Source organism: Pangasianodon hypophthalmus, chromosome 30, assembly GCF_027358585.1.
Source record: "Pangasianodon hypophthalmus isolate fPanHyp1 chromosome 30, fPanHyp1.pri, whole genome shotgun sequence".
Lineage (NCBI taxonomy): Eukaryota > Metazoa > Chordata > Actinopteri > Siluriformes > Pangasiidae > Pangasianodon > Pangasianodon hypophthalmus.
Window position 1 is genome coordinate 3,156,089 of NC_069739.1, and position 18,090 is coordinate 3,174,178.

At 36.0% G+C, this 18,090-nt stretch overlaps 1 protein-coding gene across 1 annotated transcript in view; it reads left to right on the forward strand.

The window, feature by feature from the left end:
- Positions 1-16,343, forward strand: part of lin28b (lin-28 homolog B (C. elegans)) — a 31,112-nt gene extending 14,769 nt beyond the window's left edge. The window contains exons 3-4 of the mRNA XM_026917508.3: positions 814-1,001; positions 7,020-16,343. Of these exons, the coding sequence (XP_026773309.1) occupies positions 814-1,001; positions 7,020-7,248 (417 nt within the window). The 3' untranslated portion in view covers positions 7,249-16,343. The remainder of the gene's footprint in view (positions 1-813; positions 1,002-7,019) is intronic.
- The last annotated feature ends 1,747 nt before the right edge of the window (positions 16,344-18,090 follow it).

Here is an 18,090-nt window from a genome sequence, read left to right on the forward strand (position 1 = left end):
GTGGTATAAGAGGAATAAAACACTTCAGGATGTGCTGTTATTGGAAAATAATCAATTCAGGGACAGGAACAGTAACTCCTCTTCATCACACCACCTCATTACTGATTATTTTGCTATAACAGAACAACATGGAGTGATTTATTCCTTACATAAGTAACCGTACTGTATAATAGGGGATGTTATAGTCATGTTTGTTCATTAAGACTGAAATACAGTTACAATTATATCAATTATTATTTACTAATTTTATTTCATTTGTTTTCACAAGGATGTTTTTCAATTTCGTGATCTCTTTACACTTTAAAGTTGAGTGAAAGTGGTGAAAAATGTAGTAAATACTTGTAGGAGCTTTAATTAGTAAGTAGTACTGCTAGCACACTATATTACGTAGGGTTTTTTTATTTCTACAAATATGATTTTTAAAGTACTGAAGTGAAAATATAAGGTTTTGTGTGAAGCTGTTACTCTTACTGTAGACATTTTCTTCTGTTTGCATGAAAGTGTCTAATATATGAAAAGTGCAGAGAGGATCGGTTGTGTTTGGTGTGATTCTGATTATTTTTTGATATATAGTTAATAAATGAAGTTGCTGTCACGGCAATCATGTATTTTTTGGATTATGAAATTGCATTCAGTGTGTAAGTAGCATTAATAATAACAACAAATACTGTATAAACTTACAGATATTAAAGATTATAATGTATAATGTAACTCTAGGCTTGGGCTGAGTCTCTGGCGCAAGTTACACACTAACTTTATAGATTAATAATAGTGTGTATGTGTGTGTGTGTGTGTGTGTGTGCGTGTTTACAGAGTAAACTGGTGATGGAGGGATTTCGGAGCCTGAGGGAAGGCGAGCAGGTGGAGTTCACCTTTAAAAGGTCCAGTAAAGGGCTGGAGTCGCTCAGGGTAACGGGGCCCGGGGGCGGACCCTGCTCCGGCAGTGAGCGACGCCCCAAAGGCAAGGCCCCGCCCCCGAAACGCAAACCAAAGGGAGACCGGTGAGTTTGCAAAGCATCATGGGATATGTAGTTACCATGCATCACTGCCTATTCCTAAATATTTTCTAACCACACACTGCACAGATTTATACATTTGCGATATTTATGAATAATATAAAGTAAAAAATATGTTTTATTTTCCTGGTGCTATTCAGTATCACTCAGTCACTATAGTAACTGTTCATCACTGTTCACTTTCAAGGCGTACAGAATGTATAAACTAATTTAACATGTAATATTGTACAGCTGGTAGTTCTGGTCCATTTGTTTAATCGGACGTGTGGCGTTCCAGTTCTAGCAATATTTCCTTACGCTGGAACAGTTACTACATTTACTACGGGCTGTCAGTCAGTCTGAGCGTTACCATGGCGACTCGCGGCGCTCTATCTGGCTGTGGCTCCTTCGTGAAGTAGTTTCATAGACGGAAGAAAAATAAGCAAAAGATTTGGGCATGTTGTGTGTGAATATTAATTTCTTGTTTAGAGAGCTGCTGTATAAAAGCACCATGACCCTCGCAGCCGTGCCGATATTCACTACAGCGGCGCTCTTGCTCGATATATCGCTGTGCTTTCTGTACTCAGTTTATTCAAACCTGAAACACAAGAGCAAAATAAATCCATCAAGAAAATTAAAACAGACATGTTGTGAAGGGGTTCACTCCTTAAACAGAAAGCAACCTTGAGCAAGCGCTGCACATTTGAGCGGCCTTTTTGAAGTATTGTTTTATTATGCGTTATGTTTTTTCACTTTGAGTAATAATAATAACAATAATGATAATAATAATAATAATAATAATAATAATAATGATGATGATCTAAAATGTATTAACTAAAAGTGTATGTACACTTTACTCATAAATATAAATAATAACTACATAATAAATGCAAGAATAAATTAATAAAATTGAATTACCAATACCTTTTATTAGTATTTGGTACATATATTTTAATATATATATATTAATAATAATGGAGGTTTTCTTAAATTACAAAAATAAACGTTTGTCCTTATGGGCGTATTGTTTATTTGTGCTGATGTCATTGATTGAGTCGATGGTCTGAAAGCAGTTGCCATGGTGATACTGTGGAACAATTAACAGTTGAATATGGGTTTGTCAGATTGAAACGGAGAGAGAGAATGTGTGTGTGTGTGTGTGTGTGTGTGTGTACAGTGATCCATTTGGGTCACATTTGAGTGTTTGTTTTCTTTCTAAAAGTGTGTTATTGTAATATTTAAACATTTGTTTAAATATTTTAATTGTATAATATTTATTGATGATGTTAATGAAGATTTCAGGTTAATTCATGAATTGTGTAGAATTGTGTAGAAGTGTGTAGAATTGTGTAGAAGTGTGTAGAATTGTGCAGTGAGTGAGAGTAAAAGCCGTTTCAGTAGCGATGCAGGAGACGTGAGGTGATTCAGTTTGATGTGATGAGGCTGTGAATCAGAAGCCTGGTGCTCTGTGCGGCATCTGTTACTGTGTGTGTGTGTGTGTGTGTGTGTGTGTGTCAGATCTGAGCACTATTGGACTAGACTCGTCCAGAAATAGACACACGGTGGGTGTTGATGCTTTATCGTGTTTTCTCTCACTTTTACATTCCCGTATCTTATTCAGGCACACGCACACACACACACACACACACACAGAGAGAGAGAGAGCAATAATGCAGTATCTTGTGTAAAATAATAAATAATAATAATAAATCATGGAGGTAGTTATAGCAGATGAGTAATATGAGGTGAATAAAGACAGTAGGAACGTTAATAGCACCATGACGTTATCACATTGTCGTAAACGTGATCATTGCGAGTGTTTCCTCAGTGGTGTGTGTTAAATATCGTGAAAAGTGCGAGTGAAATCTGTCCTTCACTGTTCTACAGATTTTATTTTACTTTATTAGACCTCTACATTCGGTTATCATTAAACTGGACAAACAACAAAGAAAAGTATAACCTAGAAACATGACTTGTGTTAAATTTAACCTCAGGTGTGTGTGTGTGTGTGTGTGTGTGTGTGTGTGTCTTTCCGAGAAGATATCATATGCATCTCGATACACAGATTTAGATCTGATGTGGTGCGATTTAGGGTCAGGACAGAATTGTGTACATTTTATTATTATTTTTTGTCTAAATTTTTTTTAAATCTTCCAAAAATAAAGTTAATTTCTCTCAAACATCGCATTAGGATTATATAAATGTGAATGCTTGGGTTAGATTCGTTTACACATGGCTTTAACTTAACATTTTTCTATTTACGAGCCTTTCTCAGTCCCTCTGCATAGCGCTGATTTGGGGGCGGAGCTATCTTTAAGCTCGGTTTGTGATGTCACTAGATAATCTCAGCTGATTAAGCCAATCACGTCCGATATGCAAATGATAAGATACAGAGAAGTTCGTGTGTAGGAGCTTGGAGGTGGTGATTACGCTGTGGCGTGTGGTCGATAAAAATGGAGTGGGAGAAAACTTCTGTTTTTATTTATTTGTTTTTTCTATCATCATCAACAAGAAGTTTAGTTAGCCTTACCGAAAAAAATAAAGAACCGAACAGATAACACGCAAAATGATCACTTAAATCTTACGTCTGCTGTAGGAGTCGCATTCATGCTAGCGACTGCTGTGACTTTGTGTCATCGACACCGACACGCCCCCAGTTCGCGCTCAGTGATACGAGTTCCTACGAATTACGACACTGTGGCGGTGTTCACCTGGTAATTACGATATTTCTGACACATAGCATTACACCGTCGAACTTGGTACCGGGAAACTATCATGCTTAGCTAGTGGGCTAATTTTGTTAATGCTAGCGACAAAAAAAATTTTGGTTGTTATGGTAACATTATGATGCAAATGCTGACTTTGATACTGATAACTCCAACTAATGCGAGCTAGTTTATTAGCTAGGTTAGCTAACGTTAGTGTATTAGCTGGTATTAGCGATGGTGTGAGGATGTGGGTGTGTTTCTGATTTGCATATTTATGCATATTCATTTCTCTTTGCATTTTTAAGCAGGGGTAAATGTGTAGAAAAGCTCCTAGGCACTTTGTTGTAGTTCCTTGGGTGTCAAAACATTAAAGTATCTATTATTCTTGTTATTTTTTTCTCTTTCGGTTATTTTTTTATGGTTAGTTGGTACTGAGTTTGCAGTTACCAAATGTTTTTCCTCACTGGGTTTAATTTGATGCAGCATTAATCAAACATTCTCGTATTTCTTGTGTTTGTGTGTTGATTTAGGGGAGAAACTGACAGTGTTCAGGTTAAGATCGTGTCTCCGGAAGGTTATTAGTTTAAGTCTCAGTTTCAGTTGTACCTTTGTTGTTTATTTTATTTTATTTTTAACATTTTAACATGTATTAATCAGTGCCATGTAAACCCTGATCAATATTCCAATGTTAATCCTGCACTGCCCCCTGCAGGACACACACATGTACTGCATTACACAAACAAAGCTGCTGAGAAATAATACAAATCAAAATCATTTAAAAAAGAATTGTAGTACAGATTTAAAATGTTACAGAGAAAATAAACTAGTGAATAAATACAATGCAGTGTAATATATATATATATATATATATATATATATATATATATATATATATATATATATATATATATATTATCAATGTAGTAAATATATCATTCAAATAAAAGTACAATATTAAAAATATTGTCTCTGTAGTATTTGCCTAAATTCAACCTAAACTGAATGTACTGATTTAATAGAGTAAAAATAATTCGATGTGATATTAAACACGTGTGCTTTCAGGTTTTTAGGGAAAAGAAGAAAATCAGAGTTTGTGGCTGTAATAACTGAAAATTAGTTTATTACTCTGCGACGTTGTTGGTTTTTAGTACTTACATGGTGAGATGTGTTTTCTTCATCAGACACTTTCATACATTTTATTTTGATATTCTGTTTATTTCTAGACCAGACGTCAAAACAGACACCAAGATCCGAGCAAAATAATGCTATTAAAAATCACGTGTTGTTGATTTTTTACATGCAACGTGAACTCAATCGCTGATGAGCTGAATAGAGAAAAAAATAAAGTAAATAAAGAAATAAAGAGTAACGAGTTGAGAAGAAAATATAATAAAAATTTATGTATGTTACATTTAAAATGTAGTTTAAAATTGACTAAAATGGCAAATAAATACATTAAAATAATACATTTATACATTAATCTATTAAAGTTTATCTATACAGGAATGAATATATATATATATATATATATATATATATATATATATATATATATATATATATAAACATAAAAATCCATTATAAAAAGTTAAAAGACGTAACATTACAAAATCGAACAGAAATATATACAAATTACATATACAAAATATATACACACAATTAAATATTCAGTGTTTCCACATGCACATTAATGGTTTTATTTTATACTGTAAATTGCTTTTATTGGTAAAATTGTAGTTAAAAAAAATTTCTTCAAAAAGGAAAAAGTTTTGTGCTTATTTATAATTATTTATTATATTTAATACAGTTATTATTTATTTATTATTTACTTTTATTTTTTTTCTGTATTGTATTCACTATTAATACAAGTTCAGTGAATTCAATTACAGGAAAATTATCAGGAAAGTAAAGAATTTTTGTTTTATTTCTAGCCAAACACACACACACACACACACACACACACACATACACACACACACAGTCTGTTCTGCTGGTCTATATTTAGACGTAGCTGATGATGTCACTGCGCCGTGCGCCGTGGCAACCACGGGCTCCATGGTAACGCATATAGGGACAGAAATGTCATTGCTTTATGTTCATGACGTTAGACTGAGGATCCGATCATCAGATATAGATTTCAAAATTTCAAGTTCGGAAATAAATACGTACATAGGCGTAGTAAACATTCTGTAGTAACAAAATATTATTCTATAATATTTAACGTGATATAATGTTAGTATGCTTTACATTAACATCACTAATACAACAAACGACGCAATAAAACACTCAGTGTCGCGCTGTTACAGGAAAATAATCAACAGTGTGGTGTTGTGGTGAAGTGAAGATACTGCTAACACCCCGTACAACAGCGTGCCGTGAAGTGTTTTATTCCTCTTATACCGCAGCAATTTGTTAACGATTACAGTAGCTTGTTTATTATTTAATGACATGTCGTGCGTTTATACATTTGTAGTTACGTTGAACGTTGTGTGAAACTTTTAGTTATCGCTGTTCTCACAGCTATAAACAGTCGTTCCCTCTTTTTTCTCTCTCTTGAAGTTAATGAGACGGAAAAAAAAACGCAGCTTGTTGTTTTACAGAGAAACTGCAAAGCGTAAAATCCTCTGTCGTGTACATGTCGGGAAAAATGTCGAAAAAGTTACAGCTTTATGTCTGACTGTTACAAAGCGCTGACACTGGAGACTCCTTCCGTAAATGTTATATAATGTGTTACAAATGTGGAGCGTCCACCGTACAAGTCCCTGTGAATGAGCTGTTACTATAGAAACCATAACGTAGTAGAACAAATGCTATAATATAATCCTGTGATCTGTGACCAGCTTGAATTCATTGAGAGCCACGCTTTCATTGTTCTTTTCTCTCTCTCTCTTTCTCTCTCTCTCTGTCTGTCTCTCTCTCTGTCTCTCTCTTTTTATGAGAGTGTATATTTATATAAAACATTTCCTTATGTGGCGGAAAGACGAAAAAAAAAAAAAAACGCAAAACGTAAACGTCTCTGTCCTAACGAAGTTGAAAAAAATGTCGGAGAAGTTACAGCTTTATGTCTGACTGTTACAAAGCACTGACACTGGAGACTCCTTCCGTAAATGTTACATAAACATCTTTTTATGTAGAACGTCTGCTGTACAAGTCCCTGTGAATGAGCTGTTACTATAGAAACCATAACGTAGTAGAACAAATGCTATAATATAATCCTGTGATCTGTGACCAGCTTGAATTCATTGAGAGCCATGCTTTCATTGTTCTTTTCTCTCTCTCTTTCTCTGTGTGTGTGTGTGTGTGTGTGTGTGTGTAGGTGTTATAACTGTGGAGGTCTGGACCACCATGCTAAAGAGTGCAGTCTGCCACCTCAGCCAAAGAAATGCCACTACTGTCAGAGCGTGACCCACATGGTGGCCCAGTGTCCCCACAGGGGGGCGCCGTCCCCCTGCAGCTCTCAGGACCCCCGGCAGCCCCGAGACGACGCCCACTCTTCATCTCCGGAGGACACGCCTCCCACCTCTCAGCGCTGGAGGACGCCTTGAGACTGACCGCAGACTCGCCTCTGAACTCTGACCTTTGACCTCATTCTGAGAGAGCCTGGATCCAGCATTGTCTACCTCACACACTCGAGGAACAAGGGAGGTCCTCGCTTCCTGCGCAGCTATGGCTATGGCAACGGCCATGTTTGTGTGTGTGTGTGTGTGTGTGTGTATGTTAGGACCCTGACTGATTTGCCCTCTATGCAACTATGGCACAGGTTATCAGGGGGTAACTGAGTGTGTGTGTGTGTGTGTGGAAAGGTAGTGGGAGATGTGCTGTGAGACACTGAAGTGAATGTGAATCCAACTTCATACTCATCATCACGTAAACCTCATGACGTCTTCAAGCTGCTAATTTCGATCAAACTGCTATTATGAAGAGTTACGAAGTTACAATCAACGTTTTTTTTTTCTTAACATCGACATTCCTTCAAGTCAAAACAAATCATTCCACTGTAACGAGCCGGGCTGCTCAAGAGCGTTGACCAAAAGCATCGGCTACACGCTAACGCTAATGCTGCAGCTACAGATCACTGAGTCATAACAAACTAGGGCCGAGTTCACACTAACACACGAATCGTTTTGAAAAACACACTCGCGTTTTCAGTATGTTTTCTGAACGTTTCCTGTCTGTAGTGAAACATGGAAAACAAAACAGCACAAAAAGAATGTCGGGCTTTACGTCATTTCGGCCTTTTTGATGGTTTTGACAACATGAACGTAATCACGCTTTCTTGCACGCCACGTCTTTGTTTGTACGTGATACAAAGCGTTCAGATTCCACCATCTTGGAAATGTGGTGATCATGTGACAATCACACGTCAACATTTACGAAAAAGCTGTTTCCCTTCATTTACGCTGCAATGTGAAAACGGTCCAATTTATCCACTTAGCACCAAAAAAAAAAAAAAAAAAAATTTTGGAAAAAAAGATTTGAAAAAACGATTTTAAAAACAACGATTTTGAAAAAAAGAATACGTTTTCAAATTTACCCGTTTTCGTGTGGACTAAACCTCAGGCTACGTTCACACTGCAGATAAACATTGGAACAAATAAGTTTTTTTTAGTTTTTTAGTTTTTTACAGACGTGCAAGGTTTTTCCTCTCATGGCAGTGTGAAGACCAAATATCACACACCACACTGTACGACAAATTCTAAACGAACACGAGATGCGCTAAAGAAACCTGCACACAGAGCGGTAAAATATTTTAATAGTGTTTTTTTTCAGATGTGTCAAAAACTGACCAATTACAAACCAGCACCTAATCGCATTATTTTTGGATAATGATGCAGTTTAAGGTTTGTTTTGTTCGTGTTGATGGTGTTGAATTCACAACAATATCTTTTTCTGTACTCCAAAACCTGGTGGGTCCAATAATGACGTTTTCTTTTCCTCCGACTTTCTAACATTAAAACAGCTGACAAATCGTCGTCTCATTTCAGGAAATGTTTTCAGGGATCTGTGATAATAAAATGCGATTTTTTATTTTGTATAAATTGCGTTCACGTCTATGGACGTGAAGGCTCCGGTCTCATATGCAGATATTTCTATCTATCCGTTAACAAAAACAATTTCTGGTTAGCGACTCGTAGCCTTTTCCTTGTTTACTTGATGTGTGGGCCGATTTACAAAGGAAATACTACATATTTACGTCTATTTCCCAAACTGTTTGCTGACATAATCGGGAATGCTTTCACATGTAACTTATTTAGCAAATATAATCAGAATCTTTAGAGTCCAGACATCGTAAAATAAAGGCTGTTGCACATATATTGAAGATTGACGTGAAGAAATATCGGAATATTGGACCTTTTTGAATAAATATCGGAAAAATCGGCTTTGCGCTTTAAGGCTTGCAGTGTGAACATAGCCAAAGTGTGTTTGTGTGTATGTGAGTGCTAATCATGTGTGGAGCAGGTTGTTGTGGGTGTTTCTCCTTAAGATTAGCTCAGAATTAGTGTTATATTCCAAACTCATGGCTTCTGAGATTAAGACGAGCAAGACGAAGACATTTACGTCTATGTAAAGGCATTATATCTATAGTGTAGAGTTGTTTCTCGCATAGTGACCGACAGTACCGCCGCTTAAACGTTAATATATATGTGCTTAAAAGATTATATGAAAGTATCAAGATTTATGTATATAAAAGCTAGATTGATAAAGTTGTTTTTTTGTCTAGCCGTGGCATTGTGTCAGATCCACATATCATGCACCGCATTTAATCTCAGCCTGGACACAATCACAGACACAACTGAATTTAATTCATGGGCAGAGACTGGCATTGTTATTAGTTAACAGCCAAGAGGACAAACATACCAAACATTACTTCACGCTAGCATAGCTAATTGATAGCTAGCTAATGTCTTCTAATTATCCACAGCTCTTTGAACCTCTGTCCACACGTATACGGATATTGGTGAAAATGTCGGTTTTACCCCTTTGTTTTTGAAAAAAAAAATTTTCACCAACGCAAAAAAAGTTGTGAAGACATTGATATGAGCACGCCGGCCCAACAGGTGGCGAAAGCACGTCATAAACTGTTCCGTCAAACACCTCAAGAATAACATTAACAGTATGCGTATTGAGCAGCAAAGAAAGCGAACTGCGGAAATGCAATCTTCAAGCACAACAGTCGCTGATACTTCACACGAATCTTCGCAAATCTGCGCTCGCAGTGTGGTTTATAGCGCTGGACAGAGCGGTACAACGGCGATCATGCTAAGGTCTGATAATAAAACAAAGAGAAATTAAATAGTACGTTATCAGATAAGAAATTACGGAGCACAATGTAACAACCTAGCACATTCGTAACACACTTTTCACACAAAAACATACGTTTTTCTCATCCACGTGAAAACGGAAAATGTTGAAACCTCCACCTTTTTCAAAAATGTCCTTTTCAGTGACCCAAAGTGTCATTTTCTTGTGGATGGGAAGCCAAAAACACGTAGATAAACTACATTTTCAAATATATCCGTATACTTGTGGAAACTGGGACTGGTTTGTTTAGCCAAGGACGTGAAAATGATCATTTATGTGGTATGTTTGTTGAAATAATGACTCCTAAAGATCACGCATAATGCTAGTGCAGATCGATCTCTGATAACAGTGTCACTTCTGAGCGCTTGATCAAACCTCAGATTATCGCTGATTGCACCTTTAAGTGTGTTTTGAATAATTCACTCAGTGAACTCTCTGCCTTTGGGATCTCAAACATGAAGTAGCTTTTTAGAACTGGACTGTTATGAAGCGTGTGAAGGGGCATCATTGCACACCGCTTACCGTGTCTTTAATATTCATTTAGTATTAATTCTTATTAATAGAGAGGGACTCTGACTCATCGCTAACTCCATCCTGTCACTCTTAACACAGAGCTCATAGTCAGGAGAGGAGTATTTGCTGGTGTGTGTGTGTGTGTGTGTGTGTGTTTTCACCTAGAGAGAGAAAGACAGTGCTGCTTTTCATATTCACTTGAACTGGCGCAAAAAACGTCTGCGACTGCGACGACTCTCCTCTGACCACGCTGAATGTGAAAACTTGTCAAACTCGCAGCTGGTTACATAAACCTTTTTTTTAATCGTGTGTCGACAAATCAAACAGTTACACACTGTATACCGTATTTTCCGGAATATAAGATGCATTTTTGTTCCTCTAGCAGGTGACTCGTTACGCTAATTTGCTTATTTTTCTTTTTTTTGCATTTTGGGAAAGTACGTTGATGTTAGCTTTGTGCTAACATAACAATATTAATTTAATGATGTTTACAAAGCTCACTAATGAAATTCCTTTCTGAAATTTAAGGAATCCAGTGAATAGCAGCGTGAACACACTAGAAGGAATATAACGGAAGCATTGTTTCATCGTTTCTTCTTTGTGTTTCAGTGCTGTAAAACTAAAAATGATATCCCGTTTCAATTTTACCTCAGTTACCATGGATGAGGAAAACTCGCAAGACTACTAGCCAGCTGGAACCTGGAAGTAAATTTATTTAGCTAGCTAGCTTAAGTGCCTAGCTTAAACTAATTCAAATAATTTTTTTTTTTATATGGCATATTTTCCACAACCTCCCATGACATGCCATGACATTTAAGCTAGCTACCTTAGCTAGGCCTTTTGATTAACATTTCAGACTTGCAAGACTAGTAGCTAGCTAGATCCTTAGTAGCAAGGGAGTTTGCTATCTAGCTTAAATGTCTCACTCACCTGTTTGTTGAGCATATGCCACACTATACCACCAGGTTATCTCGCGAAAGCTCGCAAGACTAGTAGTTAGTTGGAGCCTAGAAGTAAGCTTAGTTAGCTAGCTACCTTAGACGTTTCAGCTGTTTGTGTCCAATTGATGTGGCATATTTCCCAAAAGTCACCACGATATGCCATGACAGTTAATCTAACTAGTTAACTAACTTTAGTTCTATGCTCTAGCTAGAGTTGCTACTAGTGTTGCAAGATTTCGCTAGATAGTCTGGTCACAACTTTTAGAGGGAGAAGCCATTTGATTGACATATCAGACTCGCAAGACTAGAAGCTAGCTAGAGCCTAGCAGTAACGTTAGTTAACTGTAGTTAACATATTTTCAACAAGTCACCACGATATGCCATGACTTTTAAGCTAGCTAGCTAACAAACTTTAGTTCTAAGCTCTAGCTAGCTACTAGTGTTGCAAGATTTCTCTAGATAGTCTGGTCACAACTTTTAAAGGAAGAGGCCATTTGATTGACTTTTCAGACTGGCAAGACTAGAAACTAACTAGAGCCTAGCAGTAACATTAGTTAGCTAACTATTTTAAATGTCCCAACTGTTTGTACACAAATAATATGGCATATTTTCAACAAGTCACCACGATGTGCCATGACATTTAAGCTAGCTAGCTAACTAATCTAGCTATCTCTAGGCACTAGCTAGCTACTAATCTTGTAAGCTTTCACTCGATACACGGGAATAGTTCAGACTTGCAAAACTAATAGCTAGCTAGAACCTTAGCAGCAAATTAGTTGGCTAGCTAGCTTGCAATTCTCCAAAATACGGCAAAAATAATTTTTCTCCAGATTTTTGTTGGTCGTAAACACGAGTGCGACTTCTGGAAAATACGGTATATGTACTGGGTTTTTAAACTCTAAATCAACTCTATTTTGGTATAGATGTGTATACCAAAGATAACGACTGCGACTGTGCTGAAGTCATTCAAAGTGTGGAAGTTCTACGTTAATCTTACGAAACTGAAATGAACTGAAGGTCCGACACTGATGTGGCACGCAGTGTATCGACTGCACGATTATTGTTATGTTTTCTCTGTGTGCATGCGTGCGTTCTATTTAATCGATCAAAAAAAAAAAAAAAAACACAAACAACTGCAATCTGAGAGAGAGCACAGTTTTATTATACTGCGTATTTTTTTACCCACAATTCCTCTCAGGATGAACTTCTCTCAGGGAATGAATGGAGTAACTGAACTGATCGTATTCTCTTGGGAAGACTTCGCCGTTTTCTTCAACGCAAAACCTCATCACTGTTGATTTTCCACACATGCAGTACAACACGTGTACTGATCTATTAACAACTACCTCTTTGAGTTAAACATAGTCATGCGTTTGTAATCTGTTTTTTTTTTTTTTTTTTTTTTTTTTTAAGTTGTGTGTTGTTTCATGGGGTTTTTGCTTTTTGTTTTCTGTGTCATATATGAATGTTTTATTTCTACGGTAATAAGTTTGTTTACAGCAAAAGCCTACCTCATTTTCTCTGTTCATCTCGGCCCGTATGAGGTCAGCGTGTGAGGTTCTGTCCTGATGTTTTGAGCCGGTGGATGTGGGGAGAAAATCAGACAGAGCGCCATACTAATTTCTGATAATATCAGGCTTTAGCCATTTTGCAGTATAATGTGTCTTTATACAGAGAATAGTGATCTGTGTGTGTGTGTAAAGCTGGACATACGTTACACGGATGCTAAAAATAATTTTTAAAAATTGTAAAAGAGATTTTTGAGAAAAGAATATTCCAAATCTGTATGAAATCAGATCAAAAATGGAGCTTGGTGTATTGCTGATGTGATATTTTAACGTCGCCAGTTTAACACCAGTCGCACTACAGGACTACACACTCGTATGTTTCCAATCATTCAACAACATCGTTACCAACAGTAACGCTTCTCATGCAATAAAAATAGTTCATGCTGTCAGAAATTAAAGAATTAAAAGCTTTAAAAATGCAATAATACTTGTGCCATGAGGATTTGTGTTTGAAATTGCATAAATGTGATTAAAAAAAGATTAATTGTGAAAATTGCTACCATTTAAAAAACAAAAAAAAAAGTAACATTTTTGGCATCATGGCACAGTTCAAATTTAGCAAAAGTCAGAAAAATAAACAACCCAAGCTTTATTCATTGTGATTTCAGCTAATTGATGCCCCATTAAACTGAAACTCAATGATATACAATTTCAAAATAAAGCACAAATTTTATAGCATGTAATATACTATGCTATAACTAATCTTTCATAAATCTTTCATAAACAGACGTTCTGTTGATAAAATATAATGTTTAGCTTGGCTGGAAAAGAAGAACTGGTGACTCTATGGGAAGAATTTAGCGAATTGTAGCAGAAGGAACCAAAATAAGAAATTCGGTTTGTAAACGTTTAGTTTAACGCGGTTAGCTAAAGCTAGGAAATTGCTACAAACTCCACAAAAGTAGATTAACTACATCCATGTCTGATATCGCCTCTTCTGCTAATGACAAATAATAGCTAACCAAAAAAACTGCCTAGTGATATATTTTGAGGAAAATATAGATTGTGTATGTTGGGAGAATGAGATACAGTGTTAATCAGTGCTATTTGTTTTGATTAAATAGTTAGTCTAATTACAAGCCGTTTGAAAAGCCATGAAACTAGCAAGCTAATATCTTGGCTAGCGACACAACTGCTTCACTGTTTACACAGATATCTAGACTAAATGCTCAGACACTATGAACATTTGACAGTTTTACAAGTGAAAACTTTGCTTTAACTTCTGACAGCATCAAATAATTTTTATATCAAGGATTTAGCTAATTTGCTCAAAAGCTATAAAATCAGGCTAACAGCCCTGTAGTGTTTGTCCAGCTTCACTGTTTAGCTGAAGTGTATTAACACTGATGGGCCGTCATGTGATTTACTCCACATGAGTTAGAATTATAATAAAAATTTCTCTGATTTAAACTATTTTCTTCAAGTATGAAAGTATTAATTGACACTGAAGGTAGAGAAACTAACTCAGTCTTATAGGAAGTGCCAGTAAGTACAGAATTGTTTTTATGTTTGTCACTGGAGTGCCTGTTCTCATTGCCATGAATGGAGTTGTATCGTTTTAAAGCTGCCTTTAAAAAAAAAGTTTCAAAATCCTGGGAATTCTGGGAAACGGCCTTTAGTTGGTGTCCCTCGTTTGTTGTAAACTGTTTTGTCGCATTAATACCTAAAAATAACTGGGTAGGCATGTGCTGACACAAAATGTTTAAGATAAATCATGCTAATTGCGTAATATTTTATCATGATTTACAATATTATTATTATATTATTTATACATTTATCTGATTTTTTTTTTTTTAGGTTTTGTCAGGTTTTGGCTATTTAGATAGACAAACCAAGCGACTGACTCCCTAATGAAATGTAGGGAAATGTAGGGGACGATATTTTAAAGGATCCATGATATTAACAGTATTTTAATATAACGGTGTATTGTTTAAGCGATTATCGGCACATGTCTATAAACATGTAGTATTGTACTAGAAGTCCATCTACATTCGTGTAAAATTCTTTTCCGTGTTTTTTTTGAGAGGAAGAGCTGAAATACGCCGGTGTTACAGTCAGAAAAATGACTACTGATGTGTTTAAAGCTGGTTTCATCAGTTTATTGTTGGATAGAAGAGCATTAATGCAATAAATTATTTGGATTTTCAGACCTCCTTGTCAACCTCCCAAAAAATTGTTAACAACTAAGGTTTGCAATACAACTTAAAAATGTTAATTTTTTAAATTTTTTTTGACAATAAATTCTAGGCATGTTTTAGAGTAATTGTCAAGCCAAGTAGTTTTGTTTCTGGGTTTTCTTTAAAAATAAATTCATGGAATCTAAACATATTCTCCATGTAACGCTGAAAATCGAAAATTTCCGCAAACCCAGCATCAACGATCACGATGTTGTGAGTGAAAGTTATTTAATTGCAGTTTTATTACAGGAACAATTTGATAAAAAAATATCATCATATACAGTGTTCCCCTTAACACCAAATATAGTCAATCAGCCAAGACATGTTTGTTGTCTGAATTTTGTTTAACGAGTAAGTGTAGCTTGTAACTACCAATTTATCATTGTACAAACTGCATGTCTAAATCAACACACAGGCATCAAAATGTATTAAATGTGCACTTTGTGCACAAAGCTAAACTGGTAGCTGGTAAGCTATAAGCTTCCTTTACCTGTTATTGTCATCAGTGGTGTGTTAGCTGATCAACATTTGGGGTAAGAGAACATTTCCTGTTTGGCAAAAACCCTTCCTTTAAACCTATTCTAACACTTGAACATTAACCACAGTGTTTTTTTTTTAAGAAATATAAAGTTATATTTCTGCATTAAAAACCCCAATAACCATGTCAGCTGCTGTGATAAAAGCCTTGAGGGATTTTAGAAGTAAAAGCTGATTCTTGTCTGCCTTCTGCTTTACAAAAATCAATATGAAACTTGGGCTAATGAGGGAGTGGGTTTTTTTTTTTTTTGGTATTGATGGATCTGAAAAAGCTAGCAATGATGAAATAATTTGGACCTAGATGAAAATGTATTTTAGGCAGTACACCATATTAACCCTAATTAACTCAGTGTTAGCTGAACTCTTATGCCTTCTCAGTGCTCAGATTGTAACATTCACTGTAGGCTTTAACTTTTGTTCCTGTTCAATTGAAGCACTGATTTGTCTTTTTTTCCTTTTTTTTTTTTGCTATTATTTTAAATGCATAAACTCATTGTATCCTCAATATTTGGCCTGTGAATCTTTGGATTTTTGACTATGTTTAATTGTATTACTTTTGAAATTAATTGATTGAAATTAAACCTGCTATTATCAACATGTATATATTGTGTCTTGAGTTATCAATGATTAACAGGGCTGCGAAGGAATTTTTTTTTAACCAACAGTTAAATTCTTCTGGCTTAGTGGTTAGCACTGTTGCCTCCAACCACCTTTGGGGTTGAGGGTTCGATTCCTGCCTCTGTCCTGTAGCGCAGAGTTTGCACGTTCTTCCTGTGCTTCTGAGGAAATCTCCTCCAATCCAAAGATGTGCGTTGTAGGCTGATTGGCATTTCCAAATTGTCCGTGATATGTGAATGTGTGTGATTGTGTCCTGTGATGGGCTTTCACCCTGTCTAGGGTGTCCTCTGCCTTGTGCCTCGAGCTCCCTGGATTGGCTCCAGGTTCCTCGCAACCCTGTGTAGGATAAAAGGTATGGAAAATGGATGGATAGTGTGTGGTAGCTTCATTTTCCTAGGGGATGTTTTTCTAAATGACCCCCTTACTCCATTCATTGTTTTTATTTCATATATTTAGTTGTCATTTGTTTAGTAATTTGGGAATTTAATATTCAGTACATGATATTAAACATTAGTTTAGGATAAATTTGTTTGTAGCTTCTAACTGTTTCTAAAGTTTGGGTCATTTTTGAAATTCACTCAGCTCACACTTTCACACGTTGTTTTGCCCTTTTTTTTTCTTCTGTAGTCATGCCATACATTGACAACGTCGATGTATACTGGTCACAGTGAATAAGAGGGAATTGTGGCACTATAAAATGGATGCTGTTCTTGAATCGAAATGTATTAAGAAATGAATCGAGATCGTGATTCTAATACAATTTTTTTTCCATCCCTTCATATCAAACTTTCAGTACGACGATGAAATAGCTATCACATCAGACAAAAGTTGCATCAGCCTGTCGATCCAGAATCTATTATTTAGTGACCCAGCAGGGTAACATTTGTGTACAAAATTATCTCAAGTTAACAAGCGCTAACATAATGCAATAATGAGAAACCTGGTGGTCTACATAAGTCTCTAAATAGCTCATTTTCGTTATAAATACATGCTGTACACACTTCTGTAGTCACTGTAACCGGCCAATAACCCACAATTGAAGGATGTGATTTAAAAATAAAACTATAAAAGATTTCTTTTTTTAAACACAAAGTAAAAGGTGGACTTTATTTAGATATCATCATAGTACCATAACATAGCTGTTTACATGACATGCTGAAATAAGATCATTGTTGTATTATTATTTTGCATGTAAACACACTAGTCATGATGTTTTTTTTCTTTCAGAACATGGTTAAGCAAAAATACAATAATACCGGCGATAGAAAATATAATTTTATCATGTAACCTTTATATAATGTAACCTGAGACAGTACTTTTAATTTAACGCGGGTTAAAGTGAACATACAACACTGTGAGACGACTGTTGCTAGGCAACTGTGGACAAGCTAGCTGGGCTAACAAGGATTTAGCTAGCACGGTCTTTTATACGGGTAAAGTGTTGAATACGGGCGATGTAAAGGCAGAATGAAGGCGCAGAAATGTCGAGGATATTAACATTTCTCTCAGATATGTCAATTTTGGCAAGAAAAGACACCGTACGACTAAAATTACACTGTAAATACAGTTAGCATAGAATGCTAAGCGAACGCCCATCGCTTCCGTTATGCTAAGAATCAACAACACAGCTCGTGAGCTCGGATTAGTCGGGGAAAAAGTAAAACAATATGACGTAAAATAAAATAAAATAAAGTGTCTCTTTAACCATTTGCCACAGAGGACTAAAGAAA